The sequence below is a fragment of the Salvelinus fontinalis genome, chromosome 26 (assembly GCF_029448725.1).
Source record: "Salvelinus fontinalis isolate EN_2023a chromosome 26, ASM2944872v1, whole genome shotgun sequence".
NCBI lineage: Eukaryota > Metazoa > Chordata > Actinopteri > Salmoniformes > Salmonidae > Salvelinus > Salvelinus fontinalis.
In genome coordinates this window covers 16,810,762-16,832,458 of record NC_074690.1, presented here as the reverse complement: position 1 = coordinate 16,832,458, position 21,697 = coordinate 16,810,762, and the positions used below count along the sequence as shown (strand labels likewise).

The following is a 21,697-nucleotide window of genomic DNA, read 5'->3' as shown; positions in this document are numbered from 1 at the left end:
CATACCCCCAAATGACATAGTTAGTCTTGACATTTTTGGGCCAAGAGAACTCTCCAAAGATAACTTCGTCTCCTTTGGCGACGATTTCTTTTTTCTGGATGTTGTATTGGCGAAGAACACTCAACACGTCCGCCATCTTCACTTGTCTTCATGTAACTAGCGAGCGTGATTGCAAGGCCCCCAGTCACCTATCAACATAATCCAATGTGGTCTCACAGAATGCCTGATCCCAATTTCCAGTTGTATTTGTGTTCCGTGTCAATGGATAGGTCTATTCTGAACACAAATTGCATTACATTTCACTTTTTATTATCTCTGTTCTCCATATATAAAATGTATAAATGTATCATAATTCATTCATGGCCATTATGACTCAAAACAATTTGAATTCCCTTTTATAGCCACAAAATACTTGCTTGCCTTCTCTGTAAAAGGTACATTTGGTAAAGTAAATACACACATAGTAAAGAAATGTCCATGAAACACTTTATTAAGGTTGTCTTGTCTAAATTAGAGTTGATCTGAAATGACAGAAGACAGAAAATAACAATTCAATAAACCACAGTTAATACTTTCCACTTCCGCTATTTTAGCTTCAGCCATCATTCTCCCATTGAATTGACTGCTAAAAGGTAAAGCATTTTAGTATTATCCCATTTTATTTATTCAATATTGGAAGAATTATAAAGCATTGCATTTTAAAAATCTACAGTGTTACACAAGTATGACAAAGATACATTCAGTGGGATCTATTACAATGGAAAAGTAGCTAGTGAGTTTCTATGGAACATTAGTAACTGACATTCTAACATTAGTGCTTGTTTATCATAAACCTCCTACACTGGAATACTTTTAATGTGCGTCTAGCAGCTTCAGTCTTCAGACTATTAAATGGCCTTGTTTAGACCTTCAAAAACATGATACAGCAATAGAAAAAGCCATTGGTAATGCATAAAATCAATAGATTCCAGGGTCGTGATCATTAGGCACCAAATAGAAAACCAATTGAAACAGGGAAGGACTTCCTGCAAATGTCCAATAAGAAACGTTCATTTTCAATTTTCCATTGTACAAGATTTTAAAACTTTTCGAACGTCTGCCCTAATGAACACGACCCAGGGAATAAACCAATTTTGCAGGTTTGCCAAAAACTGCCAGTGACAATGATGACAGTCACTCTCTCATCTCTTGGCATCAAATACTTCCTTGTTTTGACTTGTGACTAAGCAAAATAAACAAAATGGATTCGCATGTTACATGTTTAAGTGCACCAAGTCTATTCTATTATGAGTTTGACCTAATAAAAAAATAAAAAATATATATACTGCAATCAAACAAAATAAGTTGGTTAGTCTTCTAAATAGTGATTAGACCAATTGAAGAAGACATAAGGGACAAGGGGAGGCAGGTTGCCTAGCGGTTAAGCACATTGGGCTAGTAACCAAAAGGTCACTGGTTCGAATCCCTGAACAGACTAAGTGAAATATCTGTTGATTTGCTCCTGTAAGTCACACAGGATAAGTGAGTTTGCTAAATGATGAAAATTGACAAGATTAAAAAGGGCTCCATGTTCACATCAAACTTGCTATAACATATCAAAGGAGATTGGTGGCACCTTAAATGGGGTGGACAGGCTTGTAGTAATGACTGAAGTGAAATAGTGTTCCAGCCATTATTTTGAGCCATCCTCCAGTGGTAGATGTATACAGGGATTCCTTCATACATAAACCCCCCTACGTATTTATTTGGACGGTGAAGCTAAAACTTTGAATTTGGCTCAATACTCCAGCATTTTGGATTTGAGCTCAAATGTTAGATATGAGTGGTCTAGGGCACTGCATTGCAGCGCTAGCTGTGCCACCAGAGACTCTGGGTTCGCGCCCAGGCTCTGTCGCAGCCGGCCGCGACGGGGAGATCCGTGGGGCGACGCACAATTGGCCTAGCGTCGTCCGGGTTAGGGAGGGTTTGGCCGGTAGGGATATCCTTGTCTCATCGCGCACCAGCGACTCCTGTGGCGGGCCGGGCGCAGTGCGCGCTAACCAAGGGGGCCAGGTGCACGGTGTTTCCTCCGACACATTGGTGCGGCTGGCTTCCAGGTTGGAGGCGCGCTGTGTTAAGAAGCAGTGCGGCTTGGTTGTGTTGTGTTTCGGAGGACGCATGGCTTTCGACCTTTGTCTCTCCCGAGCCCGTACGGGAGTTGTAGCGATGAGACAAGATAGTAATTACTAACAATTGGATACCACGAAATTGGGGAGAAAAGGGGGTAAAATTATTTTAAAATAAAATAAAAATGTTAGATATGAGGTGTGAGTATTTATTTGATTTTTTTTAAACTAGGTAAGTCAGTTTTAAGAACAAATTCTTATTTGCAACGATGGCCTACCCCGGCCAAACTCTAACCCAGACGACGCTGGGACAGTTGTGCACCGCCCTATGGGACTCCCAATCACGGCCGGTTGTGATACAGCCTGGAATCTAACCAGGATCTGTAGTGACACCTCTAGCATGGAGAGGCAGTGGCTTAGACCGCTGTGTCATTCGGGAGCTCAATAAGTACAGATGTCCCTTTTTATTTGAGAGTATTTTCATCTGTTTTACCATTTAGAAATGAAAGCACATTATGCATCATACCCCCAAGATATGCTAACCTCTCAACATGACCAATAGGGAGACCTTATTATTTTTTTGAGGTTATGATATTTATGATAAATTGAAGAAATCGTTATTGTAAATATCAACTTTTTTTTTTTTAAATCCGCTCTCTGAGTCGTTTCAAGCCACATCCATTTCAAGGTATTTCCAACAATTCTCTCCATATTTTTCTTTCTCGTCTTTGCACTGTCCAGAATCTGTTCTCAGATCAGGTCCAGGGCTAGGTTACGGATGACCTCTATGGCTCCCAGGTCAAAGCCGCAGAGGTCCAGCATGCCCCTGTCCTCGGCGGGGTCAGCGATGGATAGGCCGTTGGAGGTCAACCCACACACCATAAGTTTGGAGAAGATACCCATTTTCTAGCAAAACCAAAACACAATCGAGACTCTTTTATATTCATATACTGTGCATACTGTCTATTCACACCATTATATATACACACACACACACAGTGCCTTTGGAAAGTATTCAGATCCCTTGACTTTTTCCACATTTTGATACATTACAGACTTATACTAAAATTGATTAAATTAAATGTTTTCCTCAATCTACACGACACCCCATAATGACAAAGCAAAAACAGATTTAGAAATGTATTACAAAAAACAACAACAAAAAACACCTTGTTTACATAAGTATTCAGACACTTTGCTATGAGACTCAAAATTGAGCTCAGGTGCATCGAGTTTCCATTGATCATCCTTGAGATGGACTCCAATCAAGTTGAAGAAACACATGTGGTAAATTCACACCTGCATATACAGTGCCTTGCGAATGTATTCACCCCCTTGCGTTTTTCCTATTTTGTCATTTAAATTAATTTTTATTTGGATTTCATGTAATGGACATACACAAAGTAGTCCAAATTTGTGAAATCAATTAATTATTTATTTTATTATAAAAAATGGAAAAGTGGTGCGTGCATATGTATCGGCCCCTTTGCTATGAAGATCCTAAATAAGATCTGGTGCAACCAATTACCTTCAGAAGTCACATAATTAGTTAAAGTCCACCTGTGTGCAATCTAAGTGTCACACAGACACACACACACACACACACACACACACACACACACACACACACACACACACACACACACACACACACACACACACACAGCAAAAAAATAAACGTCCCTTTTTCAGGACCCTGTCTTTCAAAGATAATTCGTAAAAATCCAAATAACTTCACAGATCTTCATTGTAAAGGGTTTAAACACTGTTTCCCATGCTTGTTCAATGAACCATAAACAATTAATGAACATGCACCTGTGGAACTGTCATTAAGACACTAACAGCTTACAGACGGTAGGCAATTAAGGTCACAGTTATGAAAACTTAGGACACTAAAGAGGCCTTTCTACTGACTCTGAAAAACATCAAAAGAAAGATGCCCAGGGTTCCTGCTCATCTGCGTGAACGTGCTTTAGGCATGCTGCAGGAGGCATGAGGACTGCAGATAAGGCCAGGGCAATAAATTGCAATGACCGTACTGTGAGACGCCTAAGACGGCGCTACAGGACGGACAGCTGATCGTCCTCGCAGTGGCAGACCACGTGTAACACCTGCACAGGATCGGTACATCCGAACATCACACCTGCTGGACAGAATGGCAACAACAACGGCCCGAGTGACACCAGGAACACACAATCTCTCCATCAGTGCTCAGACTGTCCACAATAGGCTGAGAGGTTGGACTGAGGGCTTGTAGGTATGTTGTAAGGCAGTTCCTCACCAGACATCACCGGCAACAACATCGCCTATGGGCACAAACCCACTGTCGCTGGAGCAGACAGGACTGGCAAAAAGTGCTCTTCACTGACGAGTCGCGGTTTTGTCTCACCTAGGGTGATGGTCGGATTCGCATTTATCGTTGAAGGAATGAGCGTTACATCGAGGCCTGATCGATTTGGAGGTGGAGGGTCCGTCATGGTCTGGGGCGGTGTGTATCAGCATCATCGGACTGAGCTTGTTGTCATTGCAGGCAATCTCAACACTGTGCGTTACAGGGAAGACATCCTCCTCCCTCATGTGGTACCCTTCCTGCAGGCTCATCCTGACATGCCCCTCCAGCATGACAATGCCACCAGCCATACTGCTCGTTCTGTGCGTGATTCCCTGCAAGACAGGAATGTCAGTGTTCTGCCACAACCAGCGAAGAGCCCGGATCTCAATCCCATTGAGCACGTCTGGGACCTGTTGGATCGGAAGGGGGAGGGCTAGGGCCATTCCCCCCAGAAATGTCCGGGAACTTGCAGGTGCCTTGGTGGAAGAGTGGGGTAACATCTCAGAGCAAGAACTAGCAAATCTGGTGCAGTCCATGAGGAGGAGATGCACTGCAGTACTTAATGCAGCTGGTGGCCACACCAGATACTGACTGTTACTTTTGATCCCCCCTTTGCTCAGGGACACATTATTCAATTTCTGTTAGTCACATGTCTGTTGAACTTGTTTAGTTTATGTCTCAGTTATTTAATATTGTTATGTTCATACAAATATTTACACATGTTAAGTTAATGAAAATAAACGCAGCGAGAGGATGTTTCTTTTTGCCGAGATATAGATACATACATATACATACACAAAACCTGTGTAAAATACAGTTGAAGTCGGAAGTTTACATACACTTACGTTGGAGTCATTAAAAATCGTTTCTCAACCACTCCACAAATTTCTTGTTAACAAACTATAGTTTTGGCAAGTCGGTTAGGACACCTACTTTGTGCATGACACAAGCAATTTTTCCAACAATTGTTTAAAGACAGCTTATTTCACTGTATCACAATTCCAGTGGGTCAGAAGTTTAAATACACTAAGTTGACTGTGCCTTTAAACAGCTTGGAAAATTCCAGAAAATGATGTCATGGCTTTAGAAGTTTCTGATAGGCTAATCGACATCAGTTGAGTCAATTGGAGGTGTAGCTGTGGATGTATTTCAAAGCCTACCTTCAAACTCAGTGCCTCTTTGCTTGACATCATTGGAAAATCCAAAGAAATCAGCCAAGACCTCAGAAAAAAACATTGTAGACCTCCACAAGTCTGGTTCATCCTTGGGAGCAATTTCCAAACGCCTGAAGGTGCCACATTCATCTGTACAAATAATAGTATGCAAGTATAAACACCTTGGGACCACACAGCCGTCATACCGCTCAGGAAGGAGACACATTATGTTTCCTAGAGATGAACGTACGAATTGTCCGTAGAGCTCCGGGACAGGATTGTGTCGAGGCACAGATCTGGGGAAGGGAACCAAAACATTTCTGCAGCATTGAAGGTCCCCAATAACACAGTGGCCTCCATCATTTTTAAATGGAAGAAGTTTGGAACCATTAAGACTCTTCCTAGAGCTGGCCGCCCGGACAAACTGATCATTCGGGGGAGAAGGGCCTAGGTGACTAAGAACCCGATGGTCACTGACAGGGCTCCAGAGTTCCTCTGTGGAGATGGGAGAACCTTCCAGAAGGACAACCATCTCTGCAGCACTCCACCATTCAGGCTTTTATGGTAAAGTGGCCAGACAGAAGCCACTCCTCAGTAAAAGGTACATGACAACCAACTTGGAGCTTGCCAAAAGGCACCTAAAAGGACTCTCAGACTATGAGAAACAAGATTCTCTGGTCTGACAAAACCAAGATTGAACTATTTGGCCTGAATGCCAAGTGTCACATCTGGAGGAAACCTGAGACCATTCCTACGGTGAAGCACGGTGGCGGCAGAATCATGCTGTGCGGATGTTTTTCAGCAGAAGGGACTGGGAGACTAGTCAGGATCAAGACAAAGATGATCGGAGCAAAGTAGAGAGAGATCCTTGATGAAAACCTGCTCCAGAGTGCTCAGGACCTCAGACTGGGGCGAAGGTTTCCCTTCCAACAGAACAATGACCCTAAGCAAACAGCCAAGACAACGCAGGAGTGGCTTCGGGACAAGTCTCAGAAAGTCCTTGAGTGACCCAACCAGAGCCTGGACTTGAACCCGATCGAACATATCTGGAGACCTGAAAATAGCTGTGAAGCAACGCTCCCCATCAAACCTTAGAGGATCTGTACAAAAGAATGGGAGAAACTCCCCAAATACAGGGTGTGCCAAGCTTGTATCGTCATACCCAAGAAGACTTGAGGCTGTAATCAGTGCCAAAGGTGCGTCAACAAAGTACTGAGTAAAGGGTCTGAATACTTACGTAAATGGGATATTTAGAATAAATTAACAAACATTCCTACAAACATGTTTTTTCTTTGTCATTATGGGGTATTGTGTGAAGATTGATGCAAAAAACAATTTAATCAATTTTAGAATAAGGCTGTGACTTAACAAAATATGGAAAAAGTCAAGGTGTCTGAATACTTTCCAAATGCACTGTATATGTACACACAGTACAAATCAAAAGTTTGGACACACCTACTCATTCAAGGGTTTTTCTTTATTTTTACTATTTTCGACACTGTCTAATAATACTGAACATCAAAACTATGAAATAACAAACATGGAATCATGTAGTAACCAAAAAAAAGTGTTAAACAAATCAAAATATATTTTAGATTCTTCAAAGTAGCCACCCTTTGGCTTGATGACAGCTTTGCACACTAACTAGCTTCATGACGTCATCACCTGGAATGCATTTAACAGGTGTGTCTTGTTAAAAGTTAATTTGTGGAATTTCTTTCCTTCTTAATGCATTTGAGCCAATCAGCTGTGTTGTGACAAGGTAGGGTTGGTATACAGAAGATAGAACCTACTTGGCAAAAGACCAAGTCCTTATTATGGCAAGAACAGCTCAAATAAGCAAAGAGAAATGACAGTCCATCATTACTTTAAGACATGAAGGTCAGTCAATATGGAACATTTCAAGAACTTTGAAAGTTTCTTCAAGTGCAGTCGCAAAAACCATCAAGAGCTATGATGAAACTGGCTCTCATGAGGACCGCCACAGAAAAGGAAGACCTAGAGTTACCTCTGCTGCAGATGATAAGTTCATTAGTGTTACCAGCCTCAGAGTTCAAGTAACATCAACTGTTCAGAGGAGACTGCGTGAATCAGGCCTTCATGGTCAAATTGCTGCAAAGAAACCACTACTAAAGGACACCAATAAGAAGAAGAGACTTGCCTGGGCCAAGAAACACGAGCAATAGACATTAGACCAGAGGAAATCTGTCCTTTGGTCTGACGAGTCCAAATTTTAGATTTTTGGTTCCAACTGCCGTGTCTTTCTGATACGCAGAGCGGATGAACTAACGTATGATCTCCATTCTGCAGTGATACGCCATCCCATCTGGTTTGCACTTAGTGGGACTATAATTTGTTTTTCAACAGGACAATGACGCAAAACACACCTCCAGGCCGTGTAAGAGCTATCTGACCAGAAGGAGAGTGATGGAGTGCGGCATCAGATGTCCTGGCCTCCACAATCACCCGACCTCAACCCAATTGAGATGATTTGGGATGAGTTGGACTAAAGAGTGAAGGAAAAGCAGCCAACAAGTGCTCAGCATACGTGGGAACTCCTACAAAACTGTTGGATAAGCATTCCAGGTGAAGCTGGTTGAGAGAATGCCAAGAGTGTGAAAAAGCTGTTAACAAGGCAAAGGGTGGCTACTTTGAAGAATCTAAAATATACTTTGATTTGTTTAACACTTTTTTGTTTAGTACATGATTCCATGTGTGTTATTTCATAGTTTGTCTTCATAATTTTTCTACCATGTAGAAAATAGTCAAAATAAAAACCCTTGAATGAGTAGGTGTCCAAACTTTTGACTGGTACATATATTTATATTCCAGACTCTGACTAGGCTTGGGTAATATACCATTCATTTTATTTTTATTATGTATTTCACCTTTTTTATCCAGGTAGGCTAGTTGAGAACAAGTTCTCATTTACAACTGCGACCTGGCCAAGATAAAGCAAAGCAGTTCGACACATACAACAACACAGAGTTACACATGGAATAAACAAACAGTCAATAATACAATAGAAAAAGTCAATATACAGTGTGTGCAAATGAGGTAGGATAAGGGAGGTAAAGCAATAAATAGGCCATGGTGGCGAAGTAATTACAATATAGCAATTAAACACTGGAATGGTAGATGTGCAGAAGATGAATGTGCAAGTAGAGATACTGGGGTGCAAAGGAGCAAGATAAAGAAATAAATATAGTATGGGGATGGGGTAGTTGGATGGGCTTATTACAGATGGGCTATGTACAGGTGCAGTGATCTGTGAGTTGCTCTGACAGCTGGTGCTTAAAGCTAGTGAGGGAGATATGAGTTTCCAGCTTCAGTGATCTTTGCAGTTCGTTAAAGTCATTGGCAGCAGAGAACTGGAAGGAAAGGCAGCCAAAGGAAGGATTGGCTTTGGGGGTGTCCAGAGAGATATACCTGCTGGAGCGCATGCTACGGGTTGGTGCTGCTATGGTGACCAGTGAGCTGAGATAAGGCGGGGCTTTACCTAGCAGAGACTTGTAGATGACCTGGAGCCAGTGGGTTTGGCGGCGAGTGTGAAGCGAGGGCCAGCCAACGAGGGCGTAGAGGTTGCAGTGGTGGGTAGTATATGGTGCTTTGGTAACAAAACGGATAGCACTGTGATGGACTGCATCCAATTTGCTGAGTAGAGTGTTGGAGGCTATTTTGTAAATGACATCGCCGAAGTCGAGGATCGGTAGGATGGTCCGTTTTACGAGGGTATGTTTGGCAGCATGAGTGAAGGAGGCTTTGTTGCAATATAGGAAGGCGATTCTAGATTTAATTTTGGATTGGAGATGCTTAATGTGAGTGGAAGGAGAGTTTACAGTCTAACCAGACACCTAGGTATTTGTAGTTGTCCACACATTCTAAGTCAAAACCGTCCAGAGTAGTGATGCTGGACTGGCGGACAGGTGCGTGCAGCGATCGGTTGAAGAGCATGCATTTAATTTTACTTGCATTTAAGAGCAGTTGGAGGCCACGGAAGGAGAGATGTATGGCATTGAAGCTTGTCTGGAGGTTAGTTAACACAGTGTCCAAAGAAGGGCCAGAGGTATACAGAATGGTGTTGTCTGCGTAGAGGTGGATCAGAGAATCACCAGCAGCAAGAGCGACATCATTGATGGATACAGAGAAGAGAGTCGGCCCGAGAATTTAACCCTGTGGCACCCCCATAAAGACTGCCAGAGGTCCGGACAACAGGCCCTCCAATTTGACACACTGAACTCTATCAGAGAAGCAGTTGGTGAACCAGGCGAGCCAATCATTTGAGAAACCAAGGCTGTTGAGTCTGCCGATAAGAATGTGGTGATTGACAGAGTCGAAAGCCTTGGCCAGGTCGATCAATACGGCTGCACACGTCTCATATCGATGGCGGTTATGATATCGTTTAGGACCTTGAGCGTGGCTGAGGTACACCCATGACCAGCTCTGAAACCAGATTGCACAGCGGAGAAGGTACGGTGGGATTCGAAATGGTCTCTCCCCCTTTGAAGAAGGGGATGACCGCGGCAGCTTTCCAATTTTTGGGAATCTCAGACGATACGAAAGAGAGGTTGAACAGGCTACTTAATTTGACATGATTAAGAACGATCAGAGCATACAATATTTGCGGCTGTGTCATGCCATGTTTGCCACTACAGTGTTGTAGTTCCACATATGTGTGTAGTTCCACGTAATGACATACAATATAATGATGTAATAATGAGGCTGTATATCTATGCAAACAAAAAAATAAGGAGTTAAGAGGGGAAGGACAGTGGTAGACCACAGCAAAGTGTCTTACATGTCGGTACATCCTCAGACACTCCGCTGGATTGGCCTCGCCGTGCCAGCAGGCACTGTTGGTGAATATGATGAACATGTCCACGGTGATCGTCTTCTCCGAGGCCCACAGGACGGGGAGAGCACAGTCTGTATAGCCACTGGGGATCTGTGAACAGGTGGTTGACACAGAAGGTCAGCTATGAACACAACACACAGTCATTACATTTTACAACCTCATATTTTATCTGAGAAATTGATCATGTTCAGTAGGGCCCAGCGTAGCAAAACAGAAATGAGCTTTTCTTATTGCCTTTCAGTGAACTTTTAGAAACTTTGGCAAGTGAAATTCGTTTTTTCCAAGCAAGTTTTCCATTAAAAAAAAGTTTGTCATTCAGAGGTGCATAGTTTGCAGCGAGACACTTCTTGTTTCCATACCTTGACCAGCTCGGTTGCTACTTGTCGAAGAGACATGCCTTCAGTGATGGTGCAAGGAACTATAGCTCCTTCAGAGTAGGCCATAACCTGTGTCTCTGCCTCCGTCCGCGCAAAAACCTGTAACATAGATACAACCAACTTAGAACACAATGCTGAAATAGTCCCTCTCTAAGATGCCAGGAATTATCATTCAAATGTAAAAATGACAAGTCCTCATTACAAAGCACACATGCAATGCCTGTGCTCTCTTGAGATGGGGGCATGTGGGAAAACGTGGCAGAAATCCATAGAATGTGTCAACAGACCCGTCTTCCAAATGTTAGAGACACCACTTTGAAACACAGCTGCAAAGTACTACATTAGTCATTTAGCCTTGTTTAGGAGTACCTGCTCATAGTGTGTTGACTTACCATGGCCATGGCTGCAGCCGCTACAGCTGTGCTGACGGAGGTCCCCTTAACAATGCTGCTCAGCGATGTGCTAATGTCCACCGCCACCATAAAGCGCTTCCCCGCCGGCTCCACGTTCTCAGGAAAGGAACACAAGTGAAGTAAGGAGGCAGGTTGCTGGTGCTGTTCCAGTAACCCGAAAAAGGTTGCTGGTTCAATACAGAGCCGGCTAGGTGAAAAATATGTCAATGTGCCCTTGAGTAAGGCACTTAACCCTAATTACTTCTGTAAGTCGCTCTGGATAAGAGCATCTGCTAAATGACTAAAATCGAATGAAAAAAAAAACAAAAAGAACATGCAACAGTAAACATGTCGTCCCCCAAGAATGATGCATCCCAATTAAGATATTGTGTGTGACTAACAAGTCAGTGTCATTTTGAAAAACCCAGATCTCTATGGCACGACGCATCATTCACCCAAGTTTCGTAAAAATTGAGCCAGTGCCGTCAGATATCGTGTGAGACAAACTTATCCATTTCATTGTGGTGGACAATTAACGTTTCGCATTAGTGAACACTACTCAGAACAGTGGGATGCTCTGTGAGTAGTGCTGTTACGGTGACCGCTTTACCGCCACACCGGCGGTGACGAGTAACGACCGCAGTCAAATTCCATGTGACCATTTAGCCACGGTAACTAGGGTTCTCCAAGCTCTGATGCTGCTAATGGTCAATAGTAGCCTGCTCAGCACTCTATTGTCCCTCTAATCACTGTGACATCAATGCAAAAGTGATCGAAAATCAAACACTTCATGAAAACCCACAGCCCATAGGCATTTGCTTGAGAAAACAGTTGATGGCCTCTATTAAAAAGAGGATCCCATCAGCTTTCTATAGGCTAGGCCTACTATATTTATTTCTCAACTTTCTTAAGACTAAACACATCGCTTCGCTTTACAACAAGAGTATAACCTACCTGGCTGGCATGAAAATGAACCACGGGAAAAGCGTCCACCGTTTGCAAATTAAGTGCATAGATTATACATTTTTTCCCCCCCAGCATCTGTTCCCGAGACAGGTGCATGATAACGGTCACTTCTAAAACAAAACGATTTTCACACAGAGTGCATTCGAAATTATTCAGACCCCTTGACTTTTCCATATTTTGTTACGTTACGGCCTTATTCTAAAATTGATTAAATTGTTTACCCCCCTTAAAACTACACATAATACCCCATAATGACAAAGCAAAAAGTATTTTTTGTTATTTCTGCAAATGTATAAATATACACTGCTCAAAAAAATAAAGGGAACACTTAAACAACACAATGTAACTCCAAGTCAATCACACTTCTGTGAAATCAAACTGTCCACTTAGGAAGCAACACTGATTGACAATAAATTTCACATGCTGTTGTGCAAATGGAATAGACAAAAGGTGGAAATTATAGGCAATTAGCAAGACACCCCCAATAAAGGAGTGATTCTGCAGGTGTTGACCACAGACCACTTCTCTTCCTATGCTTCCTGGCTGATGTTTTGGTCACTTTTGAATGCTGGCGGTGCTCTCACTCTAGTGGTAGCATGAGACGGAGTCTACAACCCACACAAGTGGCTCAGGTAGTGCAGCTCATGCAGGATGGCACATCAATGCGAGCTGTGGCAAGAAGGTTTGCTGTGTCTGTCAGCGTAGTGTCCAGAGCATGGAGGCGCTACCAGGAGACAGGCCAGTACATCAGGAGACGTGGAGGAGGCCGTAGGAGGGCAACAACCCAGCAGCAGGACCGCTACCTCCGCCTTTGTGCAAGGAGGGGCACTGCCAGAGCCCTGCAAAATGACCTCCAGCAGGCCACAAATGTGCATGAACGCCTTTTCAGTTCTGCCCACAAATTTTTTATGTGATTGAGGTCAGGGCTTTGTGATGGCCACTCCAATACCTTGACTTTGTTGTCCTTAAGCCATTTTGCCACAACTTTGGAAGTATGCTTGGGGTCATTGTCCATTTGGAAGACCCATTTGGAACCAAGCTCTAACTTCCTGACTGATGTCTTGAGATGTTGCTTCAATATATCCACATAATTTTCCTACCTCATGATGCCATCTATTTTGTGAAGTGCACCAGTCCCTCCTGCAGCAAAGCACCCCCACAACATGATGCTGCCACCCCCGTGCTTCACGGTTGGGATGGTGTTCTTCGGCTTGCAAGCCTCCCCCTTTTCCTCCAAACATAACGATGGTCATTATGTCCAAACAGTTCTATTTTTGTTTCATCAGACCATAGGACGTTTCTCCAAAAAGTACGATCTTTGTCCCCATGTGAAGTTGCATGCCATAGTTTGGCATTTTTAATGGCGGTTTTGGAGCAGTGGCTTCTGCCTTGCTGAGCGGCCTTTCAGGTTATGTCGAAATAGGACTTGTTTTACTGTGGATTTTAGATACTTTTGTACCCGTTTCCTCCAGCATCTTCACAAGGTCCTTTTGCTGTTGTTCTGAACTAAATTTCGAGTCTCATAGCAAAGGGTTTGAATGCTTATGCAAATAAGGTATCTGTTTTTTATTTGTAATACATTTGCAAAAATTTCTAAAAACCTGTTCTCACTTTGTCATTATGGGGTATTGTGTGTAGATTGAGGAATTGTTTTGTAATAAATATTTGAATAAGGCTGTAACGTAACAAAATGTGGAAAAAGTCAAGGGGTCAGAATACTTTCCGAATGCTCTTCTCCTGGATGCTTTGGGGCAAGCAGCTGGGAATTATTATTATATGCCCACACAAGGGGGATGCCGCTGGGAAATTCCAGGCACTATCAAGTGCTTGTCAAATTGTGAATGAGAGACTGATGAAGTGTGTTCAGCGTAAGCAAAAAACAAAGCAGAGCTCAAGCCTTTCATGCAACTTTTTCTAATCATTAGCCGCATCATGCAGCCTTAGAATATATTACAAATCAAAACCTATAGACCAACGTTTGGATCACAACTGAAGTTGAATAAATAGCTCTAAATTAAGCATATAGGAGGACCTGTTTCTTTGTTAACAGCTCAACACAGAACAGCCACGTGCGCACTCCCTCAATATTTTCTCCAAACGATTTCTATTTCTATTTTATTAAACTATGTTCAAATGTATTCTTCATACCATAAACCAATGCCACTAATACTAAGCAAATCTTGTCTGCTAAATGAACTAGTGTAGCCCACAACCATATGGCATAGCTAGATCAGGACAACTCAGAGTATGCTATTCTGTTCTTCTGAAATAGACTACATTTTCTTCATATCAAGTTTCTTAAGACCGGTCTAAAATAAATAATGGATTTATTGTGATGGTGCAAGCTATATGAAATTAATGTATTAGACTTTTAAAATGATGTTCCAAAGTTCTGCATCAGTGGCTTGCAGGTTATGCTAAATATGTTTATGTTAATTAACAATTGCTTGACAATCACTGGCTGACAAAATTTCATGACCGCCACAGCCCTATCTGTGAGTATCGGTATATGTGACGCTCAACTTACTGTGAAACATTTGTAGAAAGCAGAGTCCAGTGCTTTTATGATGTCAACGTCTGGTTCCCATTTCACTTTCCCCCGGTTGCCTTGGCCCCTTTTGTAGTTTTCCGAGGCTGTCAAGACGCTGAAAGGGTGGAGTTTTGCCTAAGACAACAATAAAACAGTTAGATAAATCCCTGGGAAAGCAGTATGTGAATGAATCCCAGTTGTCAGAAGGTGAGAGACATAGGTACGCCTCACCTTCTTTAAAGCCGCCTCACTCTGGATCCTTTCGCACACCTCTGCCACGTCTGAGCTTCCTGGTTCCAGGACTTGGTCTGCGGTCATCTTACCCAGAGTCCTTAGCATTGACTCCATGGGCATCTCCTTTAACAATGCTTTCCATACCTGCAGTGAAGAAAAGGCATCATACATGAACAAAAAACAACCCCCATCCCACAAAAGTAATAAGGATGTCTTGAGACCCTACACATGAAAAAGTGATAATTCCACTATGATAATTATATGGTGCTAATATTTCCCATTAATATGGCATTGAGACATAGAGCTGGATGTAAAAAACAGCTAGGAGTGTGGCTTAGAGTAGGCTACTGGGCTTAGAGTAGGCTACTGGGCTTAGAGTAGGCTAGTGGTCTAAGCCGCAGGCCCCAGCCTACATATACTCCCGCGCAATGGATTTGAATCTGTCACACTGCTATATTTCAGCACACTCTCTCCTCTATCTTTCCTATCTATCACAGTTAATAAACCAAAAATGTGAGGAGTGGGACTACACTCTTTAACAAAAAAAGCTAGCAGTGACGAGGACATCTCAATATTGGACCAACTTTAATTTGAGCGGGGAAAAAAGAGTTGGTTAAAAACTCAAGTTGGTGGGTGCACACTGCTCACCACTTTGGACTTCAGGTGGTCTGTCAGAAGTTGTTCCCGCTCCAGACTATGCTCCTCTATTAGATGGCTGACCTCCATCTCGTCTGCACTGTGTTTGACCTTCTCAACCGCTTCCAGGTATGAGAGGACTTTGATCACCTCCTCCGAGTTCTCCTTGTCGGCGTATGCCCCCTGGACCTCCTTCCATCCTTTCATAACGTATTTACTGATCAACACGATCGCTGCAAGCACAGCAGAGTTGTCAGAGCATAAATCAGACAAAAGAAAAAGAGCATTGAACCACATTTCCTGATACCACCAATCACTTGTTACTTTAAAGGCTTTACTGAGATACTATTTTATTACTGATTTCATCCATGAGGATAACCCTTTTACAAAAAAACATTCTCCGTAGTCTAAATCTTGCACCATGACCCTTGTATATTCATAATAGCGTTTGACAGTGTGTACATTGTAAATCTCTTGCAGCTTACCTTCGTTAGCAGGCTTGGCGTGGGAGAGTCTGAGCAGATCCTGATGCGACCAGCCCTCTCTCGTTTTATACTTGGTCACCGCCAGAGCCAGACCCATGGCGTCCTGTTTATTGTACCAATCCGAAACCGCTTTCCTCAGGGCCCGTCCCCATATCCCGCACCGCATCCTCTCTTTCGCCTCCTTCTTGTATTGGATGAAGGTGAAGAGGTGCTCTGGGGCCCGGCACACCTCACTCAGGGCTCGGAACGCCCCCTGTCTGGTATTCAGGTCCAAATGTTGGGAGCATACAGCTAAGGCGAACCGGGAAGGGTTGGCCCTGACTGGCCTGCCCTCCAGAGCCAGCCTCTTGACCTCCTCCACCACCTCGCAACCCCTGCCCTCCTGTAGCAGGGAGAGCAGAGCCAGGGCACTCTCCATGCCCAGCCGGTGCTCTTTGGTGTCATAGATGGCCATTTCCGAGCCGTAGCAGATGAAGCGGCGGAGCCTGGTCATGTCTGTTACCTCCCATGGGTGCTCACTGTCGCCAACTGAGTTTTGGCCGTGGTCGTTGGCATCCTGTCCCGATGGCTCCATGTGATAGCTCCTCTAAACTGTCAGATGGATGGACAGGTAGAGACACAGATGTTTCAGCTGAAAGTAACAAACTTTTTTTGAATGGACAATTGCACTGGTTTGCTGGGGTGAGCAGCAAACCAAGGTGAAGTTGATTTTATATTCACACATTCAACAGACATTTAAATCAGACATTCAACAGACATTTAAATCAGACATTCAACAGACATTTAAATCAGACATTCAACAGACATTCGCCAAAAGCCATTTAAAAATCTATAACTAATTCACCATTTGTCACAGAATCATCAACCTAGATATGATTTATTCTATAAAATGTCTAGCATACTTTTACAACCTTATGTTTTGTGGACAAATTCCAGTTTTGATTTGATAGAAATACATAAAATCTCAAATATTGCATTTACAGATGATTAAATCAGTGATTGTCACAGAAGAAAGTGAAAATATGCATTTATTTGCAAGAAATGTTCATTTCAAGTGCAATTTGTTCCATATGAAGTTACACAATGTTTACATAAAGTTGTAAGTTTACAATCTTCAATTGTATGCCAAATCAATGTTGCATTTTTAGTGCAACAGTTCCACATTTTAAAGTAGTTAAAAGGCACAACAGTCATTTATTTACACGTCTCCAATTTAACAGCAAAGAGGCCCCTTCCAATAATTTCCTATTAAAGTCCTTCTTTGTCATCCCCAGACAAGCTGAATGGTACCATCTCCTGAGGTAATAGATTCAACTGTTCAACACTTACAGCCAAATGTTTAATACCCTGGGTAATCCCAGAACACATTCTGGAAAGTCTAGAGATTCAGTGGTCTTTGGTCACTTTATTAGGTTCAACCCCCTATGCATCTGGTACAGAGCGAATTCAAAACTGTTGATGAAACTGGGAAAGGAGATAAGACTGCTCAAGTTTTTAAGTCCAGTTGGAGTTTATTACAGTCAGTACAAGTTTTGAAACTTTTCTGAGTTACAAAAGACCATCACAGACTGTCTAAAGTTCAACCAAACAGTAACAGAATACTTCTCTGCATGCTTTAGTGTCTAACGAGCAAAGACCATGGGACTTGGTGTATGTAGGAGCAATTTATTTTCGTGAATCGGGTGGTGAACCTAATAAAGTGGCAACTGAGTGTAGATATCACAAACAACTCCTTTTGAGCAGTGTCTGTCTGTTATACGTTTGATCAAAGGGTATAATGGTACATCTGATCCCCAAGGTCCTCATAGGCTCACTTGGATATATAGAGTTGGAGGTAAAGGAAAAAATATGAAACTAGGACTTTAAAACACTGGCAGAATTCTTTCATCCACATCCAATATGTATTTTAAAGTATAAATGCCCTTCTAAGACCACTGTCTTTCTGGATGTTTTAAAAGGTTTGCAAACAGTTCTTTCTGCAAGGAATGTGAGTTGAAAGGGATATGGTAATACCTATGTAGGTGACGTAGTTTCTCCACTGGTATAATGGGTATAATGTGTGGTAGTTGCATACCTCCCTGCTGAATTATGTAGAGCTGATTAGAGCCAGTTGATATTTTTTGGTGAAAAACCACATATTCACGTAGGCTTTGTGCTAGCAGTTTGATAGAGAAAGAGACCAAATAGCCTGTTGAAGTACTAGGTTTTAATGGTTAGTGCCAGTAGATTGCAGAGGGGTTCACATACAGTTCTGAGGCAAATCATAATGTATACATTTAGCCTAAAAACAAAACATGTACCGTCCACTTCTAAATACTAGCCTTTTATATTGTTATCCACCCTCTGGTATATACATACACACACTACAGTTCAAAAGATTGGGTTCACTTAGAAACGTCCATGTTTTTTAAAGAAAAACACGTCATTGTCCATTAAAATAACATCAATGATCATTCATCACTGACTATTGTAGCTGGAAACGACTGATTTTTAATGGAATATCTACATAGGCCCATTATCAACAACCATCACTCCTGTGTTCCAATGGCACGTTGTGTTAGCTAATCCAAGTTTGTAATTTTAAAAGGCTAATTGATCATCAGAAAACCCTTTTTCAATTATGTTAGCACAGCTGAAAACTGTTGTCCTGATTAAAGAAGCAATAAAACTGGCCTTCTTTAGACTAGTTGAGTATCTGGAGCATCAGCATTTGTGGGTTCGATTACAGGTGCAAAATGTCCAGAAACAAAGACCTTTCTTCTGAAGGCTATTCTATGCGAGAAATTGCCAAGAAACTGAAGATCTCGTACAACACTGTGTACTACTCCCTTCACAGAACAGAGCAAACTGTCTCTAACCAGAATAGAAAGAGGAATGGGAGGCCCCGGTGCACAACTGAGCAAGAGGACAAGTACATTAGAGTGTCTAGTTTGAGAAACAGATGCCTCACAAGTCCTCAACTGGCAGCTTCAATAAATAGTGCCCACAAAACACCAGTCTCAATGTCAACAGTGAAGAGACGACTCCGGGATGCTGGCCTTCTAGGCAGAGTTGCAAAGAAAAAGCCATATCTCTGTCCAGTGTCTGTTCTTTGCCCATCTTTATATTTTATTTTTATTGGCCAGTCTGAGAAATTGCTTCTTTTTTTTTTTTCAACTCTGCGTAGAAGGCCAGCATCCCGGAATCACCTCTTCACTGTTGAAAACAAGGACATTTCTAAGTGACCCCAAACTTTTGAACAGTAATGTTTGTTATGGTTCACTCTTAGTTTTCCTTATCTCCACTGTGGAATGCCCATGTTGATCCTCTTGGTTGTCTTGGTCCTCTTGATCCATCCACCTGTCTTCTTTGTTAGTCAGGCCTGACCCCTTCATCCTGTACTTTTTTCCTGTAATCTAATATGACTGAAGATGCAGAATGTTATGCCAGGCCCCTTCTAATAGGGTATAACAGACTCGTTAGAACTTTGACCACAAGTCAAAAACTGGATTTTTTTACTCAAAACAAAAGGTTGTAAAAGTATGCTAGACATTTATAGAATAAATCATATCTAGGTTGATGATTCGGTGACAAATGGTAAATTAGTTATTGATTTAAAAAAAAAAAAAAAATGGCTTTTGGCCAATGTCTGTTGAATTTGTGAATATAAAACCACCTTTACCTCGGTGTTCAGCAAACAAGACAGACAACTGTCTTGGTTCCTATGTTTCTATTTATGCACGCCATTGTTTTTTGTTACTATGCAAAAGCCTATTAGCTGACTTAGCGTAGACCTTGTATGGCTAGCCAGCTAATAACAGTCATACCGCTGGCTAACATAGATGACTGTGAAACTAGCTACTGTAGACAACAACCAAATGCTATGCACAGCAGCTGCTTAATTTGGTTATGTCAGTTTATGTTAGCTAGCTACTGTACTGTAGCTAGCCAGCTAACAATTATCACACAAACTAGCTGGCTGGCCACATTCCTAATAGATAACTACAAGCATCCATGGGCATGACAACGATTTAAATTATCATTACAGAAAACATAAAAGCACTGCAGACCAACTCGAGTCACAGTCAGAGCAGTTCTGGCTAGCAGCTAGCCAGCAGATCCGACACTTTCATGTTAATATTATTAAGTCACTGCAAACACCGCGCAAGTTATTATGGCTTCGGAAAACGTACCAGGGGCGTGAAATGAGTTTTACTCCCAGTTGTACCATTATCGCAACTGTTAAACCAATACGTTTAAATAAATTCATTTCAATCTTCTCGTTTTAACAGTTGGGATAACGGGACAAATCGGAGTACAACACATTTCTCATCCCTGGATTGAGGTACACTTTCCGAGCCGAAACACCGGCTCCACGGGTCTTAACGAGCATGTGCGTGGACCAATGGCTGTATGGACCAGAGACAGTCTGGAGGAAAACAAAGTGCTCAATAACGTTTACCGGTATTTCTGTAAAACGACTAAGTGTGTCAGCACTCCAGTAACATAGCTAGTGACTTTGTTTAGTGACTGGCATCAATTTACTTTCGTTACTTTCGTGGCTGCGATGATGGCTAGCTAGCTGTAGTTAGCCACACTGTTTGCACAGTAGTTGGCCTAGCGATACGCAATTTTAGAATTTTTCCGGTTTCTATTTTGAAGACAAAAACATCACATAGATTAGTTATTGCACTTACCACACTCTGTGACTAGTTAATAACGTAGCTAATGGTTGATTTTCAGGTCTTATGGGCGTCACTGGGGAATCATACACGATGACTATTACCGTTCTCCTAGCATCGGGATGTTATGCTGGCCGCAAGATCGCGGATCCTTTTTGGGTGCGTTCGTAAATTCACTCTGGATATCTAATCCGAATTGAGAGCGCTCTCGTCTGAGTGTGACAGGGTGCCGAATAACTGCTGAATTTATGAACGCGCAACACCCGTTGAATATGACCGGTGTCAGTAAACGTCGGCAAAATATTAAAAAATATTAAATTGTTGCCAGCAGCACAATTACAGTCACCAACACTCTATATAACAAGAACACAGCCTAAACAGCTCTGCTATTGCAAGAACAATGGTCAGAGTGAGTTGTTCTCTCATTTATGTCTGGAAGTAGCTAGCAAGCTAACTTTAACCAGTTAACTTGGGTGCTTGACTACCGTTCTGAGGTCAGAACGCTCGGATAAACCCTACTCCTCGGCCAGAGCGTCCAGTGTGTGCTCTGAATTTATGAACGGACATACTGGCACGCCAGTGTGCACTTACGAACACACGTTTTATTTTCTCCTTCAAAATAAGAGTCCCTCTGCAAAGACATGCTAAAGTTTGGGGAAATCGCAACAACAAAAAATTGCACTCAGGTGCAGCACATCTGTTTTTCACAGCATTGTAATACATGGATAATTTGACATATATTTATAGAAATACTTTTAATAAAATACAAATATATGTTATTGGAATTACTCAATAGATACACTTAAATGCCAGCAGCATACCACTCTGCATCCCACAGCTGGCTTGTTCTGAAGCTAAGCAGTGTTGGTCCTGGTTGGTCCCTGGATGGAAGACCAGACGCTGCTGGAAGTGGTGTTGGAGGGCCAGTAGGAGGCACCCTTTGCTCTAGTCTAAAAAAAAATATCACAAT

General features: G+C 42.3%; 2 protein-coding genes across 4 annotated transcripts in view; both read right to left on the bottom strand.

The window, feature by feature from the left end:
- The window catches only part of cdc73 (cell division cycle 73, Paf1/RNA polymerase II complex component, homolog (S. cerevisiae)), a 37,549-nt gene extending 37,376 nt beyond the window's left edge, over positions 1–173 (bottom strand). The window contains exon 1 of the mRNA XM_055882715.1: positions 6–173. Within this exon, the coding sequence (XP_055738690.1) occupies positions 6–136 (131 nt within the window). The 5' untranslated portion in view covers positions 137–173. The remainder of the gene's footprint in view (positions 1–5) is intronic.
- Positions 174–469: 296 nt separating this feature from the next.
- Positions 470–21,253, bottom strand: ro60 (Ro60, Y RNA binding protein). 3 transcript variants are annotated; one of them, XM_055882714.1, is made up of 10 exons: positions 20,743–21,251; positions 16,067–16,657; positions 15,594–15,814; positions 14,943–15,089; positions 14,709–14,846; positions 11,216–11,332; positions 10,806–10,922; positions 10,390–10,536; positions 8,480–8,532; positions 2,924–3,011 (listed from the first exon to the last, which is right to left on the bottom strand). In XM_055882714.1, the coding sequence occupies exons 2-9, from the start codon at positions 16,638–16,640 to the stop codon at positions 8,485–8,487; spliced, it is 1,509 nt and encodes a 502-aa protein (XP_055738689.1). In that variant the 5' UTR covers positions 16,641–16,657; positions 20,743–21,251; the 3' UTR covers positions 2,924–3,011; positions 8,480–8,484. The 3 variants fall into 3 exon arrangements, with proteins under 3 accessions (XP_055738688.1, XP_055738687.1, XP_055738689.1); XM_055882713.1 differs by lacking the exon at positions 8,480–8,532 and having other exon boundaries at positions 470–3,011; positions 16,067–16,697; positions 20,743–21,253; XM_055882712.1 differs by lacking the exon at positions 8,480–8,532 and having other exon boundaries at positions 470–3,011; positions 20,743–21,252.
- Positions 21,254–21,697: the final 444 nt, after the last annotated feature.